We start from the raw sequence: 20,975 nt of genomic DNA, 5'->3' as shown, positions 1-20,975 counted from the left end.
TGCCACACCTTGGCTCTCCATTGAATCTGCAGTTTCACGCATTTTAGACCAGTGGGATGCGCTTAAACTGCATTTTGCAGACACCAAATACAGTGAACACTGCTGCATGGCTGAGGTTTTGTACTCCATGTACAGTGATCCTCAGAACATTTTGTACCTGACTTTTTTGAAGTCAGTGTTGGGTGAGGTACAGTTGGCCATCAAGGCTTTTGAGGGAGAGCAGATAGATCCTCTTAAACTACTTGAAAGCTTAACGAGACTGATTAAGTCTGTATGTAGCAGGGTGTTGAATCCACTGGCAAAAATTGATGTACTCAAAGAGCCAATTGATGGATACATCAGTCCCAAACCGTACCTTGGTTAGCTTTTCGAGTCGAAGGCAGCTGAGCTCCACGTTGCGCCTGAGGAGGATGTCCGAAAGCGGTGTTTAGCCTTCACCATCTCCCTCACTAAGGAGTTGAGGATGAGACTGCCGGACAACATTGAAACATTGCAGTACATGTCAGTGTTCAATGTAAAGGAAACTCTAAAGCACAATAAGAACCTGGGTGAAATAGAAAAAATAGCCAAGCTCCATGGCTAGAGATAGACAAGATTGTCCATCAATGGCGTGCCATCCATCTCAGCAAGTGGAATGAAACAAAAAACACAGTGGGCTTCTGGAGTAAGGTTTGGAAGTTCAGGGATGCAGCTGATATCAACTCGTTTCAGGAACTTGCCATGGCTGCTGTGTCTGTGTTGTCCTTGCCACACTCAAATGCTGAAGTTGAGAGATTATTTAGCCAGATGAGTGTGGTAAAAAGCAAACTCAGAAATCGGATGTCCTTGCAGACCCTTAACTCCACTCTGTATATCCGATATGGTCTGAAGCTGTCAGGTGACTGCCTGATAATGTTTTGCAGATTTTTGGCACATCAGCTGCTTACTCCTTTAAGTCAACTCCCTCAGTTGCTGAACCTGCCATAGAAAGCCTTGACCAACATGAAGAGGATGTACCCTTTCTGTGAGCCAGCACAGCGTGTGTGTGTGGAAAGGGGTCTGAAAAAAAGAACAATGAACCTGAATTACGGCCAGATTGACAGTCTTGTTATACAATAGTTTATTCATAAACTTACAGAATATGATGACAATTATAAGGATGTGAAAATACATTTAATAAGTACAATACGGGTTATAAAAGTATGCATTTAGATTAAAGAATAATAATTAAAAAAAGATAATTAAGAATCTATTAACACAAAGACAGTTTTGTGTTGTTGTCTATTTTTGGTCCATTTAGATGTTAATGTGGTTAAGGTTAAAACCATTTATACCAAAAAAGGTTTAAAAGATGTTTTATAGTTATGGAAAAGAAAATTCATGTTTTATCATCACTTGTTCTAGGGTCCCTTACTTAAACGCTAAAACGCTAAAAAAAAAAGAAATATATATACAGTATATATATATATATACATTTTTTTTTTTAAACACAAAAAAGTGCCAAAGTGTCTTTTTGTGCTCACTTTGCCAGTCCCAAGCCTACATATAAAAGAGGAGGGTAATAAGTAAAGGGTTGGAAGTAGAGCTAGCAATTCCACCCCACATAGCAGTCTTTTGTTTTAAAAGGATTAAATTGATTTAGGCTATGCCTAATGTGGGTATAGACAAAGCATTAAAGTCATCAAGTTATTTAGAGATTTGATGGCCTTTGTCAATGCCAAAACATCCAAAATAGTTCAACAATCAACAGAAGAATGTAGTTATAAACATATTTCGGGTGTTGTTACCCACCTTTTGTCTCTCCAACAAAGCTATTTCTCTCCCACACAGTAGCCGTTACAAATATGCATATTAGGCGATGACGTCATTTAGCGACTTTTAGCTACTTTTGGGACAGCCAATAGCTACTCTCCTCACTGAGGAGTTGGCAACACTGGTCATCTCCAGAAGAAACATGGCGGACGCCACAACACCAGGCTTGTCAGCCCCACATCCTGAAAGATGTGCATTTTATGTGGAAAGGAAAAAACGGTTCTGTAAAATGCAAGTTGGAAGTGGAAGAAGGTTTTGTGGGGAGCACGCACATGCGGTAAGAAGCTTTAGGCGAACTGCAAAATCCGCTGTAATATCCTGTAAATGTAGTGCTCTGTAGATAGTTAGCTCTAGCTAGCTACATCAAAGAAAGTTGGCAACGTGTAGTCAAAGCTGCCCGCAATGGCAAAATGAATAGAATTCCTCATAGGTGGTGGGCCGAAGCGAAAAATAGTGCATTTGAACGATCCCTGGCGATGGAGGAGCTGGATTTTTCTGTATCGCTTTAAAACCTTTCTACACCCCTTAAAAGAATTGTTGGCATGTCCAGTTCTTGCAAATTTTTCAAGAAACAAACATTTAGTTTATTTATCGACACAGGCAGTTTCCGGGCAACTCTGGTCCGCAAAGTACACGCGAGTAAACATTCACATGTGCATTTTGGTGAGCCAGTAAATTGTTAGTGGGTGACTGGGCTTCAAATGTATGGAAAAAGTAAAACAAATGGGTAATTAAGGTATTCTCTAAAGAAACATTGCAACATTCCACTTAAACGAGCATATTTGTTATATTATTGCGCTGCTATTAGTCTTCAGAGCAAGTTAACAGTTAAGTGATAATGAAATGGGCAGAACGTTGTTCAAATAAATGTACAGTATTGTTTTAAGTGTGTGTCGCCTAAACATATAATAATAACATGAGTCAATGACATATGTAATTATAATTAGCCAAGAGGAGGTATACCACATCAGTAACACTTACAGGGCTCGACAATAACGATGGCCCGGGGCCAGTAAAAAGTAACGTCGGGACAGTTAAACCAACTCACTGGCCCGATTGGGCCACTGCAAATTATTGATTGAAAAAAAAAAATCGCATTGTAAAAGTTAACATCCTTAATATGTTTTACTATCTGCTAAATGCATAAATAATTTTGCACGACTTATAACAACGGCATATCACGTAATTAAGACGGGCTAGCCGTTCGCCTCGTTCCCCCCGGACTATTGAACTGCAGCAGAAGAATGGTGTCGACTTGGGTACTTAGTATCATACTGATAAAATGCTATGGAAGCTTCCTATATTAGCATTGAGAGACCAGAGGTTTCAGTTTCAGCCAGTTGTGCAGAGATGGCTGTCAGCAGGGGAGAGAGCACGTCATGTTTGAGGTTAAAAGTCAATTGTTTTGCTTACTATTACTATTTTTTATCACGAGAAATGTGATTTCATTTTTGTTCTTTTTATATCCAGGATGTGTTTAATAAATGGTTAAACATGTTAACAGAATAACATAACTTATAAGTCTTCTTTTTGTTGTTACAATGATAAATTACAACTTTTGGAGGGGGGGCCAGTAAAAATGGTCTTGGGGCCAGTAAGTTTTAAACCAAAAATGTTAATGTTGAGCCCTACTCATGTATTTCCATCATATTGTCTTTATTATGTGAAGCGCTACACTTTGTATGAACTTCTTTATTAAAATACTTGAAAAAAATCAAAATGTCATAACAAGACATAAAAATAGGTGCAATATAGCATAGAACAACGTAATAAAGTGCAAGTAATGCTCTTAGTGCAACAACTAGTGTCCCCAGACACATTCCAGACATCTTTTCAAAAGGTACTGAGCAAAAACAACAACAGTGCTAGATGAACATATCTCTCACAACATTGCACCACCTTTGGTAGTATTGGTTCTCGTGACATCCCTAGTATGTAGGTATGAATAACTTGCACCAATAAAACTATTGCGGAATTATCCACAATGTAATCGACTACCACACATTGCAGTGCAGCAAGTACACAATGTTACCTCACAGTAAAGTTTAGTGGCTAACTAAACCCCATTATAGGTATTCAGTCAAACTTGAGAACTTCTATTTTTTTTCTAGGAAAAGGAAAGCAAGAAAAGAAGAATATCATGTCCTCTTGATCCAAAACAGTAAGTACATAAGAAACTCGAGAGGGTACAATTTCTGGGGAAATTGTAGGGTGTGCTTGCTTGCAGATGGGTCCGTTCATGCTATTTTTACAACTGATATTTTTGTATATTTTATATAAAAATGCCTACTTATTATTTATGAAGATCGCATAGATTTAAAAGCATAGCCCACATTTGTTGCTGCTCATGTACAATTCAAAATACAAAAAGTGAAGTGTAGCATGTCCCTGTACTTACTGTAACAGTGCGTGTCCACTGCAGCGACGCGATGCGAGCGACAACATGTTTTCCATTCATTTTCAATGGAGCCAGGCGAATCGCTTGCGTGGTGTATTGTGGGTAGCGACGCGACCGAGTTGAGATTTTCTCAACTTTCTGCAAATGAGGAGCGATTTTCGCTAGCGATGGCCAATCGGAGTGTTTTCTTGTTTCTCGTAACATAGCAACCATGGTGAACATTTCTAGCTTTCTAGGTTTCTAGGTGGAGGAGAAACTAATCGTTTGTGTGGCTGCTTACCCAGTCCTGTACGATACATAGCTGTATTCGTACAGAGATGTTAATAAAAAACGATGCATGGCGCAAGGTTGCCGAAGTTGTTGGTGCTTGTACTTTCAAATTCAGTCTAGTCACATTACGTAACTTCGTTCTGTGGTAACTACAGTAGCTAGCTAGCCCGGCTGGAACTCCCTATCGTATCGACAGATTAGCAAACTTTGAGTAATATAATAAAACGTTTTTTACACATGTCAACTTTTATGTCTATTAAACAGTTTTGTATTTTGTATACAAGTTGTATTTTGACCGATGTTGCGAGTACGTAAACCCAAGTCTGCACACTTGGCCATGACAACTACAACAGTGACTTTAGAGAACTACATTTTACATTAATCTGTTTGAAACGCCCCCGAGCGTGGTGAACTGTGGGAAGGCGAGCGATGGCAAGCAATTTGCGTCGCTGCAGTGGACACGCACTGTTACAGTGCGTTTACACTGCAGCGACGCGAATCGCTTGTTTTGTACAAAATACAAAACTGTTTAATAGACATACACGTTGACATGTGTAAAAACGTTTTATTATAGTACTCAAAGTCTCTGCTAATCTGTCGATACGACCAGGGAGTTCCAGCCGGGTTTATAGTAGTAGCCCGGCTGGAACTCCCTGGAACGTAACTTTGTTCGAGAGTACAAAGTACAAAAAAAACACCAGGAGCACCGACAACGTCGGCAAACCTGCGCCTGGCCTCATTCTTTTTATTAATGTCTTTGTACAAATACAGAGACGTATCGTACAGGACTGCATATGCAGCCACACAGGCGATTAGTTTCTCCTCCATCTTAAAAACTGAAAGCTAGAAATGTTTACCATGGTTGCTACGTTACGAGAAACAAGAAAACACTGCCATTGGCCATCGCTAGCGAAAATCGCTCCTCATTTGCATAAAGTTGAGAAAATCTCAACTCGATCGCATCGCTACCCACAATGCACCACGCAAGCGATTCGCCTGGCTCCATTGAAAATGAATGGAAAACATGTTGTCGCTCGCATCGCGTCGCTGCAGTGTAAACGCACCGTTAGTCACTCTGGATACGGGCGTCTGCTAAAATGACTAAATGTACTGTAAATGTAGAATGAACTTAACCTATATGACTAAAACGTCACCTTGAGTTTTTCCCTTCTACAGTAGTGATATTTTCAAGCATTTAGCCCACTCATATTGCATTAATTCATTAAGAACCACCTTTTAAACAAGCTGAACCCCCTTGAAACAAGCTATTCTAAGTAGCTAGTTAACAACGTTGTCACCGGCAGTACATTTATTTAGGGGGAAATGGCTAATTCAAAAGAAGTTTGCTGGAAGCGATCATTGTCAGTAACAATGCCAAATACGACCATTTGATCTTAGACTAGAGCCCTGCACGGTGGAGAAGCTGACCAGTAAATTGTGCTACGAGCAAGCTAGCCTAGCTGCTGTTGCTAGCCAAACTTAAGGGGATTGTTTGACTGCGCCAGAAATGAAAAACGTTTCTTTTGACATCAAGTTTAGGCTGTGGCATTGAAGACAGCGACGCACCACACAAGCTTGAGTTTAAATACATGATTTAATGTGACATTACTTACTGTACATGCAAGTCTTGATTTGCTTAAATGTAACCTACATGTGCTGCTAGTACACCACGGCACGATACGATACTCGCTGTGCAACCATATCCACGTCCCCATTCAGGGCTCGACAATAACGATGGGCCGGGGCCAGTAAAAATTAACGTCGGGACAGTTAAACTAGCAACTCACTGGCCCGATCGGGCCACAAAGTAGAGCTACGAGCTCAAACGGAAGCAATTTTTTTATGGAACGAAGATGCACTGTGTCGTCTGTCGTATGTTCCCGTCTAAAGCAGACAAAATTGATATTTTTACAGAGGCACCGACAATTTTCGAAAACAATACCTGACCAGCCATGCTAGCAGACAGCCCCTGGTTTGCGTGACAGCTAAGCGGATGGTTGACAATCCATCTTCCAGGCCGTTGACCATGCTGGTCAGGAATTTAAATGTAGATGCCCATCGTGTTATTGCACAACTTATAACAACTGCATATCACGTAATTAAGACGGGCCAGCCGTTCGCCTAGTTCCCCCAGGCAATTGAACTGCAGCAGAAGAATGGTGTCGACTTGGGTACTTAGTATCATACTGATGAAATGCTATGGAAGCTTTTATATATTAGCATTGAGGGACCAGAGGTTTCAGTTTCAGCCAGACAGAGTTGGCTGTCAGCAGGGAAGAGAGCACGTCATGTTTGAGGTTAAGTCAATTGTTTTGCTGACTATAACCTTTTTAATTTTTTATCACTAGAAATGTGATTTCATTTTTGTTTGTTTTTATATCCAGGATGTGTTTAATAAATGGTTAAATATGTTAACAGAATAACACAATTTATAAGTCTTTGGTTTTGTTTTAACAATGATAAATTACAACTTTTGGAGGGGGGGCCAGTAAAAACTGTCTTGGGGCCAGTAAGTTTCAAACCCACTGACCCGATGGGGCCAGTGCCAAAAAATGTTAATGTTGAGCCCTGCCATTCATTTCTATGAAAAGTGCTCAGTGGCGCAGTGAGGCAAGCGAGAGTACGAAACTGGACCGCGCCATATTTCCACTTCTGACTCTTCCGGTCTAGCTTTAAACAGTGGCTCTTTTTTTCCCTAGCTCCGAGACCTCGTGCACGCTTGCAACTAGCTGTACACGTCATACTTTGCGACAACCAGTCGCGAGTATAGATTTATATGGTTGCGAGCGTGTGTGAGCTAAGGCATTGCAGTGGCAGAATGGGGTACAAGTCCGATAAGAATCAGAGACATGATGCAAACTTTACGGAAATGTATGCTGTCACTGTATAGTATTCCTTTCACTTGTTTTTTAGAAATAGGCTATAGGGCTAAATATAGGGCTATTCTAGATGGAACTCATCACATATGTTGTTTTTTTCTTCGTGATTTGAGTATGATTTCCAACGCATTGTATCGGATTAAATAAACTATTAACATGAACACTTAGCTCCGTCGTTGTTCTCGCCAGGCAAAGAAAGCTTAATAGTTATTTTGTAACAGTAATCTTCCATAATGCAGACTTACCATACAGGGTTCCCGCGGGGTCTTAAAAAGTCTAAAATTCTGAACTTTAAATTTAAGGCCTTAAAACGTCTTAAAAACGGCCAGATTTTCATCCGAGGTCTTAAATTTCATTTAGTCACGTCTAAAAAAGGTTTTACCCTCGTTCATTTCCAGAACCGCTGGCCGTAGAAAGTTATGACAAAGTAACAAAAAAGTATTGAGTCGCAGCCTACAAAGCGGAGCTCTACAAACGAAACCAGCAGAACGCTGCCCTCAGAACGTTGGTTCGGTGTGTTGTAGTTTTTTCTGGGGGATATTGGTGTTGGTATGTACACGGTGATAAAACTACAAATCCTGTTATAAATGCAATACCTGCCGCGAAATACGTCTGCGCTTCCACAGAGTTTGTTAAAGTTCGGCTACGTGTGGAAAATGGGAAAGTGTACTTTCAACGAGACATGGCTAGATCACAGCGATTTCCGCTGTTGGTTACAAGCGGTACCCAGCTCCAGGTACAAGGCTCGCTGCAAACTTTGCCCAAAAAATATTCAAAAATTACTAATGTGATTGTTTTATCTGTAAATTAAATTTATGCTTTTTCAATGACTGAATTCATTGAAATAAAATGTTTTTTTTTCAGAATTTCTTTGATTTGAATATTTTTTGGGGTGATGCGTCATGTAGGTCTTAAATTTCAATCTTTATGGTCTTAAAATGTCTTAAAAAGGTCTTAAATTTGACTAACTGAAACCTGCAAGAACCCTGACCATAGCTTACTGTCAACTTTTTATTCAAACGAAATGCCACGAAAATCACACTGCCTTCAATTTAACATTAGTGTAGAAATGTGGCTTGTGTTTTATATGTTCAACCTACAAAACCAATTAAATTTATGCTTTTTCAATGACTGAATTCATTGAAATAAAATGTTTTTTTTCAGAATTTCTTTGATTTGAATATTTTTTGGGGTGATGCGTCATGTAGGTCTTAAATTTCAATCTTTATGGTCTTAAAATGTCTTAAAAAGGTCTTAAATTTGACTAACTGAAACCTGCAAGAACCCTGACCATAGCTTACTGTCAACTTTTTATTCAAACGAAATGCCACGAAAATCACACTGCCTTCAATTTAACATTAGTGTAGAAATGTGGCTTGGTTTTGTAGGTTGAACATATAAAACATTACCCAAACGCCTATTAATGGATATAACGTGATCTAACAAGACTTGGTAATAATGTAATAAATTGAGAAGTGTGTCTAAAATATAATCTACTTTATTGAACGTGCCTTTGAAAGGGGAATATTAACAGAACTATATACAAGACGTTTCCATCAGATATAAGTGGGGGTGATACAGAGTCACTGAGGACCTTCATTGTCCCACAAAAGCAGTCTGGCTTTGACACGATCAAAAAAAGAATAATGAGTGTGTTTAACAAAAGCTTCTGAAGGCAAGACTAATATTATTTAAATATATATACAGTGAGGAAAATAAGTATTTGAACACCCTGCTATTTTGCAAGTTCTCCCACTTAGAAATCATGGAGGGGTCTGAAATTGTCATCGTAGGTGCATGTCCACTGTGAGAGACATAATCTAAAAAAAAAATCCAGAAATCACAATGTATGATTTTTTTAACTATTTATTTGTATGATACAGCTGCAAATAAGTATTTGAACACCTGAGAAAGTCAATGTTAATATTTGGTACAGTAGCCTTTGTTTGCAATTACAGAGGTCAAACGTTTCCTGTAGTTTTTTACCAGGTTTGCACACACTGCAGGAGGGATTTTGTCCCACTCCTCCACACAGATCTTCTCTAGATCAGTCAGGTTTCCGGCCTGTCGCTGAGAAACACGGAGTTTGAGCTCCCTCCAAAGATTCTCTATTGGGTTTAGGTCTGGAGACTGGCTAGGCCACGCCAGAACCTTGATATGGTTCTTACGGAGCCACTCCTTGGTTATCCTGGCTGTGTGCTTTGGGTCATTGTCATGTTGGAAGACCCAGCCTCGACCCATCTTTAATGCTCTAACTGAGGGAAGGAGGTTGTTACCCAAAATCTCGCAATACATGGCCCCGGTCATCCTCTCCTTAATACAGTGCAGTCGCCCTGTCCCATGTGCAGAAAAACACCCCCAAAGCATGATGCTACCACCCCCATGCTTCACAGTAGGGATGGTGTTCTTGGGATGGTACTCATCATTCTTCTTCCTCCAAACACCCCCAAAGTTCTATTTTGGTCTCATCTGACCACATGACTTTCTCCCATGACTCCTCTGGATCATCCAAATGGTCATTGGCAAACTTAAGACGTGCCTGGACATGTGCTGGTTTAAGCAGGGGAACCTTCCGTGCCATGCATGATTTCAAACCATGACGTCTCAGTGTATTACCAACAGTAACCTTGGAAACTGTGGTCCCAGCTCTTTTCAGGTCATTGACCAGCTCCTCCCGTGTAGTTCTGGGCTGATTTCTCACCTTCCTAAGGATCATTGAAACCCCACGAGGTGAGATCTTGCATGGAGCCCCAGTCCGAGGGAGATTGACAGTCATGTTTAGCTTCTTCCATTTTCTAATGATTGCTCCAACAGTGGACCTTTTCATTTACATTTACATTTAGTCATTTAGCAGACGCTCTTATCCAGAGCGACTTACAGTAAGTACAGGGACATTCCCCCTGAGACAAGTAGGGTGAAGTGCCTTGCCCAAGGACACAACGTCATTTTAGTTAAAAAAATCATACATTGTGATTTCTGGATTTTTTTTTTAGATTATGTCTCTCACAGTGGACATGCACCTACGATGACAATTTCAGACCCCTCCATGATTTCTAAGTGGAAGAACTTGCAAAATAGCAGGGTGTTCAAATACTTATTTTCCTCACTGTATATTTCCTATTGTGGTTATCAGTTAAAGCAGGGGTTCTCAAACTTTTCAGCCCACGACCCCTAAAATAATGGTGCCAGTGACTTGCGACCCCCGCATCCACGGAGGTGGTATACGTGGGAGTAAAAAGAGGCCCTGGATCTGATCCAGACCTGCCCACCAGAACCGGCCCCCGTATACGCCACCCCAGCTAACCTGTTAATGCATGCAATGCTTGATGTGATGCTAGTTCGGGAGTTCGACAGTAAATGCGAGCGTGTGCACATTTTTTGGCCTTTATTTGAGCGCAAAATATTTTTTGAGCTTTAGTGTAAAATAAACTGCTTATCTAGTGAAGGTGATGTATTTTTGTCTCTTAATTTTTCAGCCCCACCCTTACGTTTCTTAACCTGGTTTTCCATCGTTATTCTTCTCCCGGTGCTCCCGATGGCCAGTCCCCTACTGCGGGGCTGTGCCGCGGTGGTGGATTTTCAAGTCATATTATTTTAAATTCTCGTGCTATCAAGGGGTGTTGCAGCACCCTCATCGCCCCTAGTTCCCACGGCCATGGGTGTTCCCTCTCCACTGAAATCCAAAACTCAGCCAGTGTCTTGGCTGAGAACGCTGTCTTTAACGTTCGGTGGTCGCTTGACAGTTCAACTAATGCGTCCTGCTGCTTGGATGTCAGATGGTTTGCCGTACTTACAGTGAATGGAAAATCAAAAGGCTGATGGCTTTTTATTTGCATGCATTAATTTAACTACTATTTTTAACTTGTTAAAATTTTGGCTAAAATATGCTATTTCTAATTGTTTTACAATGTTCCTTGATTTCTGGAAATCATCTCCCGACCCCCCCCTCGTTGTCTTGCGACCCCCAGAGGGGTTGCGACCCCCACTTTGAGAACCACTGAGTTAAAGTCCTATTAATCTTCGTCTTTGCTCCAGATAGACATGTCAGCAATCTATGCTCACGCTTAACATAACATAATATTTGCCATCATGTCATGAACGTTTTTACGAAAAATCAAATCTATTTGAAAATAACGGGAATAAACTATATTAACAACATTTCATGTACGTGTGACAACCATTTGCTAAACTTGCTACAACAGGGCAGGCAACTCAAGCCATTTCTTTCAGCTCCAGGTAAATCGGCTATCGGCCAATGTGAACTTTTGTGCTCGTGCCCTGTTAGTATCCGCGAGCACATTTGCAGGCAACTTTTATTGACGTAAGCAAATAAATGGGGTGCTAGCTTACCCATTTCGGATTGGTTTCAAATTTAGCAAAAATCAGGAAAAATTCTTCTATGAAAAAGCTAGTAATATGAGCCAGGTTCGAGAATCGAACTAAAATTATTGGGGGAGATAGTTTTGTAAATGTTGACTGGAGTTAATAGAATAAAAACGACCGGAAGAGTCGGAAGTCAAATCCGAAATGCAATACCACCTACATCCACCGGGGCCGTTGCTTCAAGCCGAGGGGCGAGGGGTGGGGGCTTGTGTGCAACAGCACATCTATGCACGTTGTATCCATGCGTCGTTGCTAACGTGTGCTGACGTTATGACGTAGGCTAGCACTGAGTATCCTTTGTTGACAAAAGGCACTTTTTGCCACAAAAATTTATTTCAGCCTAAACAACGTGCAACGGAACGTAAATAAAAATACAAGCAACTCAATCTCTACCAAGACGAAACTTTTGACACCTAGGTTGTCTATGTAGTCCAAATATTGATGGATGCTTAGGGGGGCAAAAATAAATAATAATAATAATATATATGTGAGAGAACAATGGTTGTGCCCTTGCTGAAGGCAAAGCACACCCAATAACATAAAAATTAACACTTCAATATTGTCAATCTGGATAATATTAATATTACTAATATTAATGCGTAGGCACTTCAGAATATCCACATTAGCTTTGATTAACATTAGATGCCATGGCAGTATGGGGAGCAACAGAAGAGCAATGTAAATAAAGTTCAATCATTCATACATCTTGCCAATACAACCACTTATACTAGGGTGATAGTCATTTAATTCAGTTATTCGTTGAAACAGACAATTTGTCTTAGTGTGTCTTAGTTGATCCGATGTAATTACCAACTACAAAGGGTAAATTTTGTATTTATATTTTTTTACTATATCACCTCCAAACCTATTGTTTAACCTAATATCAGAGATTTTTCATGTGTACTTAAATTCTTCAACTGATGTATCAGATTATTATTAAGTATGCATACTTTTTAATTAAAGAAGATTGCATAGCATACATTTGTTGCTGCTCATTTACACTTCAGAATACCAAGAGGGAAGTTTAAAATGAAACGGTTCTCCTCATTTCCCATAGTGCATGAGGGAATGGTGATGGGCTATATGGCAGCCTCACATAGTTGAAATATGGCAATCCTGTGTAAAAATGGTCCTTACTTATGACTTAAACTTCCCCTTAAGTATTTCCCTTCTAGTGATATTTTAAGCATTTACTCTATTGCCATGGTTCTCAAACTATGGCTCCCTCTAGTGGTACGTGGAGGAATCTCAGAAATATTTAACCATGAAATCATTGAAATGTGATTTAAAATAAGTTTTGCTTTCCATATAATATTTTTGTTTCGAAACAAAAATAAATGTTTGCACGCGCTACTACCTGACTGTTCCCGGGTAGTGGCGTGTGTGAACATCCACGATAGTTACAAGCTGAACTGTGATGGCAAGATGGTAAGCGGAGGTAGCTAAAATGATGAACTCCTGCGTGAACTATGTGTAGCTCAAAATACAGTAGGCTTTCCGTACTGTATTTTAAGTGTGTGTGTGTTGTCAGTGTATGAGTGTGTGTGTGTTGTCAGTGTATGAGGGTGTAAAAAGTTTGAGAAACACTGCTCTATTGTATTCATTCATTAGAACCCCCTCTGAAACAAGCTGATTCAAACAATTTGTCAGTATCAAAATCGCCATTCAAACACTACCATCTGCAAACGGAAAATATGCCCCCAAAAACATAAATACCCTTTCAATTTTTTTTGGGAACACTGGCTACTATAACAAGTTTACTGGAAGCGATTATTTTCTGAAGACTCGGGGCTCATGTGATCGGCTATTCACGTAAGTAGGGAAAAGCGCATTGAACTTTGTCAGCTTCTCTAATACTCCCTCTACATATACTCTCAATCCTGGTCATTGATCCTGGTCCTTGGGCCTACTGTAGTCCTGCATGTTTTTAGAGGTTTATTTGCTCCAAATGACTGGGTTGTCAAAACAAAAGTTGGAAGCAAGATACCACATAGTGTGTCCTGCACCTCCCCCCACCTGTCACTGTACAGGGCTCTAGAGTGCGACCAAAATTTGTACGGGTGCGCCAAATTTTTTTACTAGGTCGCACCGGTGCACCTAACCTCCTCGCATCCGCTGCCTCTCCAGGAACGAAGCGTTTGTTTCTTCTTTGACGGAACTCGCACTCATGGTTGGATCATATCGTGGTCTAAACTAATCAGAGACAGAGATGGGGCGGGTCTTTGCCTCTGATTGGCTGTGGTCCAGATATTCCTGTAGGCCTACACTGCTCCGTGCTGTGTGATTGAAATTACGACCTGAGCACCAGAGAATCAGTTATGGCAGACCTGGGCATTGTACGGCCCGCGGGCCACAACCGGCCCACAGGCTGTTCCAATCCGGCCCGCGTGAGGTAAATCAAAAATAAATAAATGTGTTGAGCGGTTGTAAATATGTAGTCCTGAAACACTTGTGATCAGGCAATTTACATATGTGCGCTTGCGCAACCTCACCGACAGGAGAGTTAGGTGGTTAGCCCTCGAAAATGAAAAACGAAAGGTTGATACAGAATGTAGAGTTTTTAACAAGACATGGACTTCTAAGTATCTGTTTACTGAGGTCAAAGTCAAAGCTGTGTTCTTAGTTTTGGAGAACAGGTCGCTGTGTTGAAGGATTACAAATTGAATCGGCACTAAGGGACTCAAGAAAAAAACGAATGCGGACATAATAAGAACTTGACTGATTCAGTGGGCGCGGGCTGATGGTTTGCTAGTTAAATTGCACACTCGGATCATCACCTGTCAGCTGTCCTTCGCATATCCACCTCAGACATTCAGCCAGATTTCGATGCACTTGTTCAAGCCCACTGGATTCCTCTCACATAACAAAATGAACTGCAAAAAAGTATTGCTTTTTGTATAAAGTTGATCAACTGCAAAACAACTTTTCAGTGTTGGTGAAGATGAACTAGAAAATGAAACACTGATGTAATGATTATTTTAGTTTTTACTGTTACTTCGATAGTCTTTTCCTAGTTGACCAACATGTAAAATATTTATATAAATATTCACAGAATATCCTTATTCTTCTGATAACCAGTAGCAGCTAATAAAAATATATACTTTACTGCTTTTTACAATGGGGGAAAATGAATAGTGAGCAGAATTAAGTTCAAGTTATCGTTGATGCGGCCCTCCAACACATTTCAGGTTTCTCATGTGGCACCTTGTCAAAATGAATTGCCCACCCCTGAGTTACGGAGCTGGGCCATGGAGCTAACCCATGGAGCTAGGATGTTGATGCTAGGGAGAGTGTGGCAAGCTGGTTTAGCCAAGGCCAAAGGGCAAGAAAGCCAAATTACAGGTGTTGGCCATCTGAAGGGCATGCGACAGCAAGGGGGGACCCGCTATAAGACTGAGCCATGAAATGTTAGGTCTCAGTTCAGGGAAGCACTTTTAAACAGTAGCACTTTCTATTTTTTTTATTTTTATTTTGCTTGCAATGTTTTAGTTTGGCAGCTCAGTGAAGCACTTAAAATATTTTTATATACAGTTTAATTGTGCGTCAAATAAAACCAATATTTACCTACACCTTATTCTTGTTTAAGGTCATTTACATAATATATATGAATGTATATGGAGCGTGATAAAAAGGTGACTTTGAAATTGTGGCGACGCAAGGAAAAATTTGGGTGCACCTAAATTTTGTGCTGGTGCACCTAAATAAAAAAGTTAGGCGCACCAGTGCAACCAAGGGAAAAAGTTAGTCTGGAGCCCTGCTGTAGGTCAGTCACTGCTGTTTGCTAGCCAACCTTCACTGAGGGGATTGTTTGAATGCGCAGTAATTGAAAAATGTTTATGTAGGCTTATATTTGAGAACACACATTTGTAGATGTAGGCCTATGTTTCAACTATATCGAAACGGATTATGAGGTCGATCGGATGAAATGAGCGAAAACGAGGCACAATTTTCCCTCATCTGTCTATATTGAAATGCCCGTGGCAAGCTAACTAGCTAAATAGAGCGAATGCTCTATGTAATGCTCAGAATGTAGCTCTAAAACGGGGGCATTCGTCGGACATAAGCTCAAATATCTCAACTGGAAGATGTTGGCTGTTTTCACAGCACTGTAGAGGAGACCTTTGTGAAAAGATTGACATACAGTTTAAGCTGTGGCATTGAATTTCAGGTCAGGAATCAGATTTGTTTTTCAATTGGTGAAACAATCTGGGACTTTTGATAAGGGGAGTGCCGAAAATGCACTGTAGCCGTTTGGTTTGGCTTCCTAAACGGTGGTAAAAAATAAATAAAAAATCTTACCAGTGTTATCGTGAGCTACACATACAGGTATATAATGATTATTTCACCAACGAATCGTTGACTTTTACAGTAATGTCATAATAAATCCTAAAACGAACATTTATTTGTGAGGCATGTTGATTATTTTAAAGGGGTCATTTTTGGGGTATTTCACACTGTTCCTTAAAGTCTCAAAATAGGGTATGTAACATTGGTTGGGCTGAAAATGGCCCGGGTGCTGTTCTTTGCCCCCTGATGTATCCTGTGAAATAGCCCTAGAATGAAACGGTAGGTTTTCTCCTTTTATGGGATGCTCATGAATACATAGATGAGCTGCGCGCTGATTTGGTTGGTTTACAACGAGCGAAGCTGTGGAGCAAAGACGCAACACGGCCAACAGCACTCACTGAAACATCGAAGGTGGAGACTTGAAATAAAAACGTACAAATAAATCTATTGTGTCTACACTAGGGGTGGAACGGTACATGTATTCGTATTGAACCGAAACGGTACGGGCGTCACAGTTCGGTGCATGAAATTACACAGAGAATACACGGTATAAAAATTAATTAAACTTGCGTGCAAATGAATTAATGTAATGCAGAACTACTGATAGATACTCGTGTTCTTTAGGTACACCTAATCTGTTACCCCACTTTAGCTCTGAAGCTCTGATTGGCGCCGCCATGAGTCAGAGATAGCTAGCAGCAATAAGGACGAGTATGGCGAGTGGTGGCGATCTACAAGAGATAGAGGGCCCGCCGGCCTCTTTAAGATCGCAACTTTGGGAAAACGTCGGTTTTCCCATTCAGTTACAGTAGTACAGGTGAGAGAGTGGTGGATAAGACAAGCACTGTGTGTCGGCGTTGTTCAGCAGTTGTGGGGCATGTGAGTGGAAATACATCTAACACGCTAACGCATTTAACGCATCTGGATAAGAGCGTATGCTAAATGACAAATAATGTCTGACGCCATCACCCAGGTGCGCCAATCACTGGAACGAGACCAAAAAAAAGGTCACATTTCTCCTCCCAACAGTGCTTAACCAGCCTTTAGATACACATACAAATAGGGCCAAAAAAATCAGACGCAATCAGAATTTACATGTCATCTTCAATGCGCCCGTATTCACTCGTAGAGGAACCTGGTTTGATTTTCTTTTCCCTCCATTGTACCAAACCGTGATGTCTGAACCGAGGTATGAACCGAACCGTGACTTCAGTGTACCGTTCCACCCCTAGTCTACACAACACTGTTTTCAACAGATTGACTAGATATCATTTGAAATAACGTTAGTTGTTTCCACTTCTGTTGCCAGTCAGAAACATGAAATAACTTTGCCCCCATTGCCAATAAACTAAATCATCACACATTCTTAATGTAGAATGTAGTTCTCTAAAGTCACTGTTAGGGATGGGTATCGAGAACCGGTTCTTATTTAGAACCGGTTCCCAGTGAATCGATTCCTTGGAATCGTAAGCAAAATTCCTTAACGATTCTGTTAACGATTCTCTGTGCCGTTAAACAATTAAAATGCTAAGTTTAATAATGGATTAAAAATCGATATGCTCAGTTTAATAATGGGACACGCGAACGTCTGTCTGAATAAACTATAAAAGTTCAAGCATGCAGCAAACATGGCAACTAGGAAGAAGCGTTCTAAAGTTTGGTTGTATTTCACACGACAAAATGACAACAACGCCACTTGTAACGCGTGTAAAAAGTCTATTTCGTCGAAGGGAGGAAATACTACAAATATGAAGAAACATTTGAACACACAGCATGGAATGAAGTTACTGGAACGTCATGTGTTCGATGCATGCAACAGCGCAGCTAACGTTCGCGCTTCATCTCTAACTATCTAAGGTAGAGCTAAACTGCTCAAAAGTGATCACAACCACTTGTTACTGTGTGAAGCAATTTGCCTTTATTGTGTGTAGTCGATCTAGTTATTTTCTGTCCCGTCGTTTGAAGCATACATTTTAGCTCCGGCATTCGTCTCCCATTAGTATTGATCATTTCACGTTATCGGGGCGGCGTGTGTTATCAGCAAACGTTCGCGTGTCGCATTATTAAACTGAGCATATCAATTTATCAACAACATACCCAAAGTACATTGAAAGCTGTTGTTGAACCATTTGGAGTACATGCATGTAAATGGTCTTTTTTGAAAGGTGACACTGAAGTTATTTCCCCTGTTGTTAGGACCCCTGTAAGTCCTACTGGTGTTGAGCAATAGAAGCTTGAACACAAGGAAACTGAAAGTTTCTATCTCCGACTAGATTTTGTTTTGAAAACAGAGGCCTGAAGAGGCCTAGAGGTGGTAGGTATTAGCTCATTTCAGAGCCAGTCAAAGCCAGTAAGCAGGAATTGATAAGGAGTCGGAATCGTTAAAATCTTATCAATACGCATCCCTAGTCACTGTTGTAGTTGTCATGGCCAAGTGTGCAGACTTGGGTTTACGTACTTGCAACATCGATCAAAATACAACTTGTATATAAAATACAAAACTGTTTAATAGACATACACGTTGACGTGTAAAAAACGTTTTGTTATATTACTCAAAGTCTCTGCTTATCTGTCGATACGATAGGGAGTTTCAGCCGGGCTAGCTAGCTAGCTAGTTACCGCAGAACGAAGTTACGTAATGTGACTACACTGAATTTGAAAGTACAAGCACCAACAACTTCGGCAACCTTGCGCCATGCATCGGTTTTTTTAAATTAACATCTCTGTACGAATACAGCTATGTATCGTACAGGACTGGGTAAGCAGCCACACAATTAGTTTCTCCTCCACCTAGAAAGCTAGAAATGTTTACCATGGTTGCTACGTTACGCGGAACAAGAAAACACTCAGATTGGCCAGCGCTAGCGAAAATCGCTCCTCATTTGCATAAAGTTGAGACAATCTCAACTCGGTCGTGTCGCATCGCTACCCACAATGCACCACGCAAGCGATTCGCCTGGCTCCATAGAAAATGAATGGAAAACATGTTGTCGCTCGCATCGTGTCGCTGCAGTGTGAACGCACTGTTAGGAAGACTCTGAAAAGTGTCAGCATTCCCTGTACAGCCTGGAACACTGCATTTACGATGGTCCATTTTCAATATCCTTTAAAAACTTCCAAACTTTCTCCTTTGTAATTCCCGTGGAAGTACACAGAGCAGCGCACAGCTAAACTAGTGTCTGAGATCCTGGGCCAGAACACCACAGGGCTGGTTTGTATGTAAATGTTGGTGTGTGACAAAGGTGATGCTACATTTGTGACGTCACAAATTCAGCTTTTTCGAAACCGATCGTTATACAGCTGCAGTTTCAAGTTTAGATAGAGACATGAGATTTAGATAGGAAAGAAGTGTCAATGGACTTTGAGGTTCACTGTATGTCCATTTTACCCACCGAACAGTCGTTATTCAACTATGACAAGGTAAAATCGGTTTTGCAATCAATGACCCCTTTAACGATTGGAAATAGACGGCTGTCATATGTGTTGTACATCAGATGCTAATGTCATGATGCTCACACCTCACTGAAATTGCAGACTATTGTTTCCGAAAGTAGATGTACTAATAATATCAGCGTCTATCGTATTGTACATTACATTTCACAACGTTAAATGAGCAAATGGTTATCACCCTGGCCTTTGCCTGTGGCGTTTCTGCCGCTGTCTTGCAGTTTTAAGTTGCTAGCTATCTCCCTGAAGTTAACGAGCGCACGGGTTTGTGACGTCAGTGACTGGCTAACTCGTTAGCCACCGTTATCTTCACTTTTTGCCAGAAAAACTTAAATTAAACCTAAACCGCGCGACGGAACGTAAAATCCAATACAAGCAACGCAATCGTGACCAAGACGAACATTTTGACTATGTAGTGCAAAAACTGAGGGACTAGTTGGGGTGGGAAAATAATAATAATAATAATAAATATAGCTGCAGGCAGCAATGGGGGGTTCCTCTGATGAAGAAAAGTACTAAGTCCTTGGGTTAATTTCTCTAAGTTTGAAACAGCACAAAAACTTCCCGAGTTTGATGCAAAGTGTTTAATCAGAATCCAATACAACAGGGTGAATTCCTTTCAAACGTGAGCCAGATTCTGCAGAATCAGACTGAGAAATCTTCTCCGGACATTCTTTTATATCAAAACCTTATCAGTTCTGTAAATTTGCTATTGGTACAATATTGTTTATCACAAATGCATAATTCATTTTATACTCTATTGGTCTCTCTCTCTAAAGGCTTCAGATTACAGGTGCATAGAGAAATCATCTATTTTTTGTAGACCCGCTCTGCGGTCACACTGGGCTCCGGGCCGTGGGTTGTAAAATCGCCTCATTACTGCTGGGTTTTGTAGTTTTTCTATGGTAGAAGCCTGATAACATAGCCTTCTCTCACACCCAGCCCCAATCATCCAGATTAACCTTTTTGGGCTTAATTTTTCCTTCTATATCTTAGGGGAAATACTAAACAGTCAATGGCTTTGCATCAGGCTTTTTCAGTAGTGTAACATATAAAGGTATAAAAGTGATTAAAAGGCATATTTCAATCATATAATCCATACTCATTCTTCATCTTTCATAATTACAACAGTGTGATATTATTCCACTTCACCTCCTCAACATTGCAAATTTTTGCAAAATTGACATGATACAAACATGTATTTAATACATGTACACAACATTTCAACATTTCAATTGGGGCAATGACTGATTTTAAGTCATATTTTGAAATTCTTCACAAATTGGTCACTGTAGCGAAAAATCCATGCTGCCGACAATATGAGTTCTTGAGACTTTTGTTCCCCATGAGTGGTAAGGCATGCATACCAACCTTCGGATATCTTGGCCTGATAGGGTCAAAATTCCACCCTTTTGAAAGTGGCATCTTTGAAGCGTGTTATGTAAGGCCACCTGTGCTCTAATCAGGCCCATCATGTAGAGATCCATTCTTTAAAATCTTTGACTCAGGACTAACCGAAA

At 40.5% G+C, this 20,975-nt stretch overlaps 1 protein-coding gene across 2 annotated transcripts in view; it reads left to right on the top strand.

Annotated features, from left to right (window-relative positions):
* The first annotated feature begins 1,931 nt into the window (after nt 1-1,931).
* The window catches only part of trmt13 (tRNA methyltransferase 13 homolog), a 53,632-nt gene continuing 34,588 nt past the window's right edge, over nt 1,932-20,975 (top strand). The window contains exons 1-2 of one of the 2 annotated variants that reach the window (XM_062452677.1): nt 1,932-2,068; nt 3,903-3,952. In XM_062452677.1, the coding sequence (XP_062308661.1) occupies nt 1,934-2,068; nt 3,903-3,952 (185 nt within the window). In that variant the 5' untranslated portion in view covers nt 1,932-1,933. The remainder of the gene's footprint in view (nt 2,069-3,902; nt 3,953-20,975) is intronic. The other variant, XM_062452678.1, reaches the window with a different exon arrangement.

Source organism: Osmerus eperlanus, chromosome 26 (genome assembly GCF_963692335.1).
Source record: "Osmerus eperlanus chromosome 26, fOsmEpe2.1, whole genome shotgun sequence".
Classification (NCBI taxonomy): Eukaryota; Metazoa; Chordata; class Actinopteri; order Osmeriformes; family Osmeridae; genus Osmerus; species Osmerus eperlanus.
This window is presented reverse-complemented; position numbering and strand designations above follow the sequence as displayed.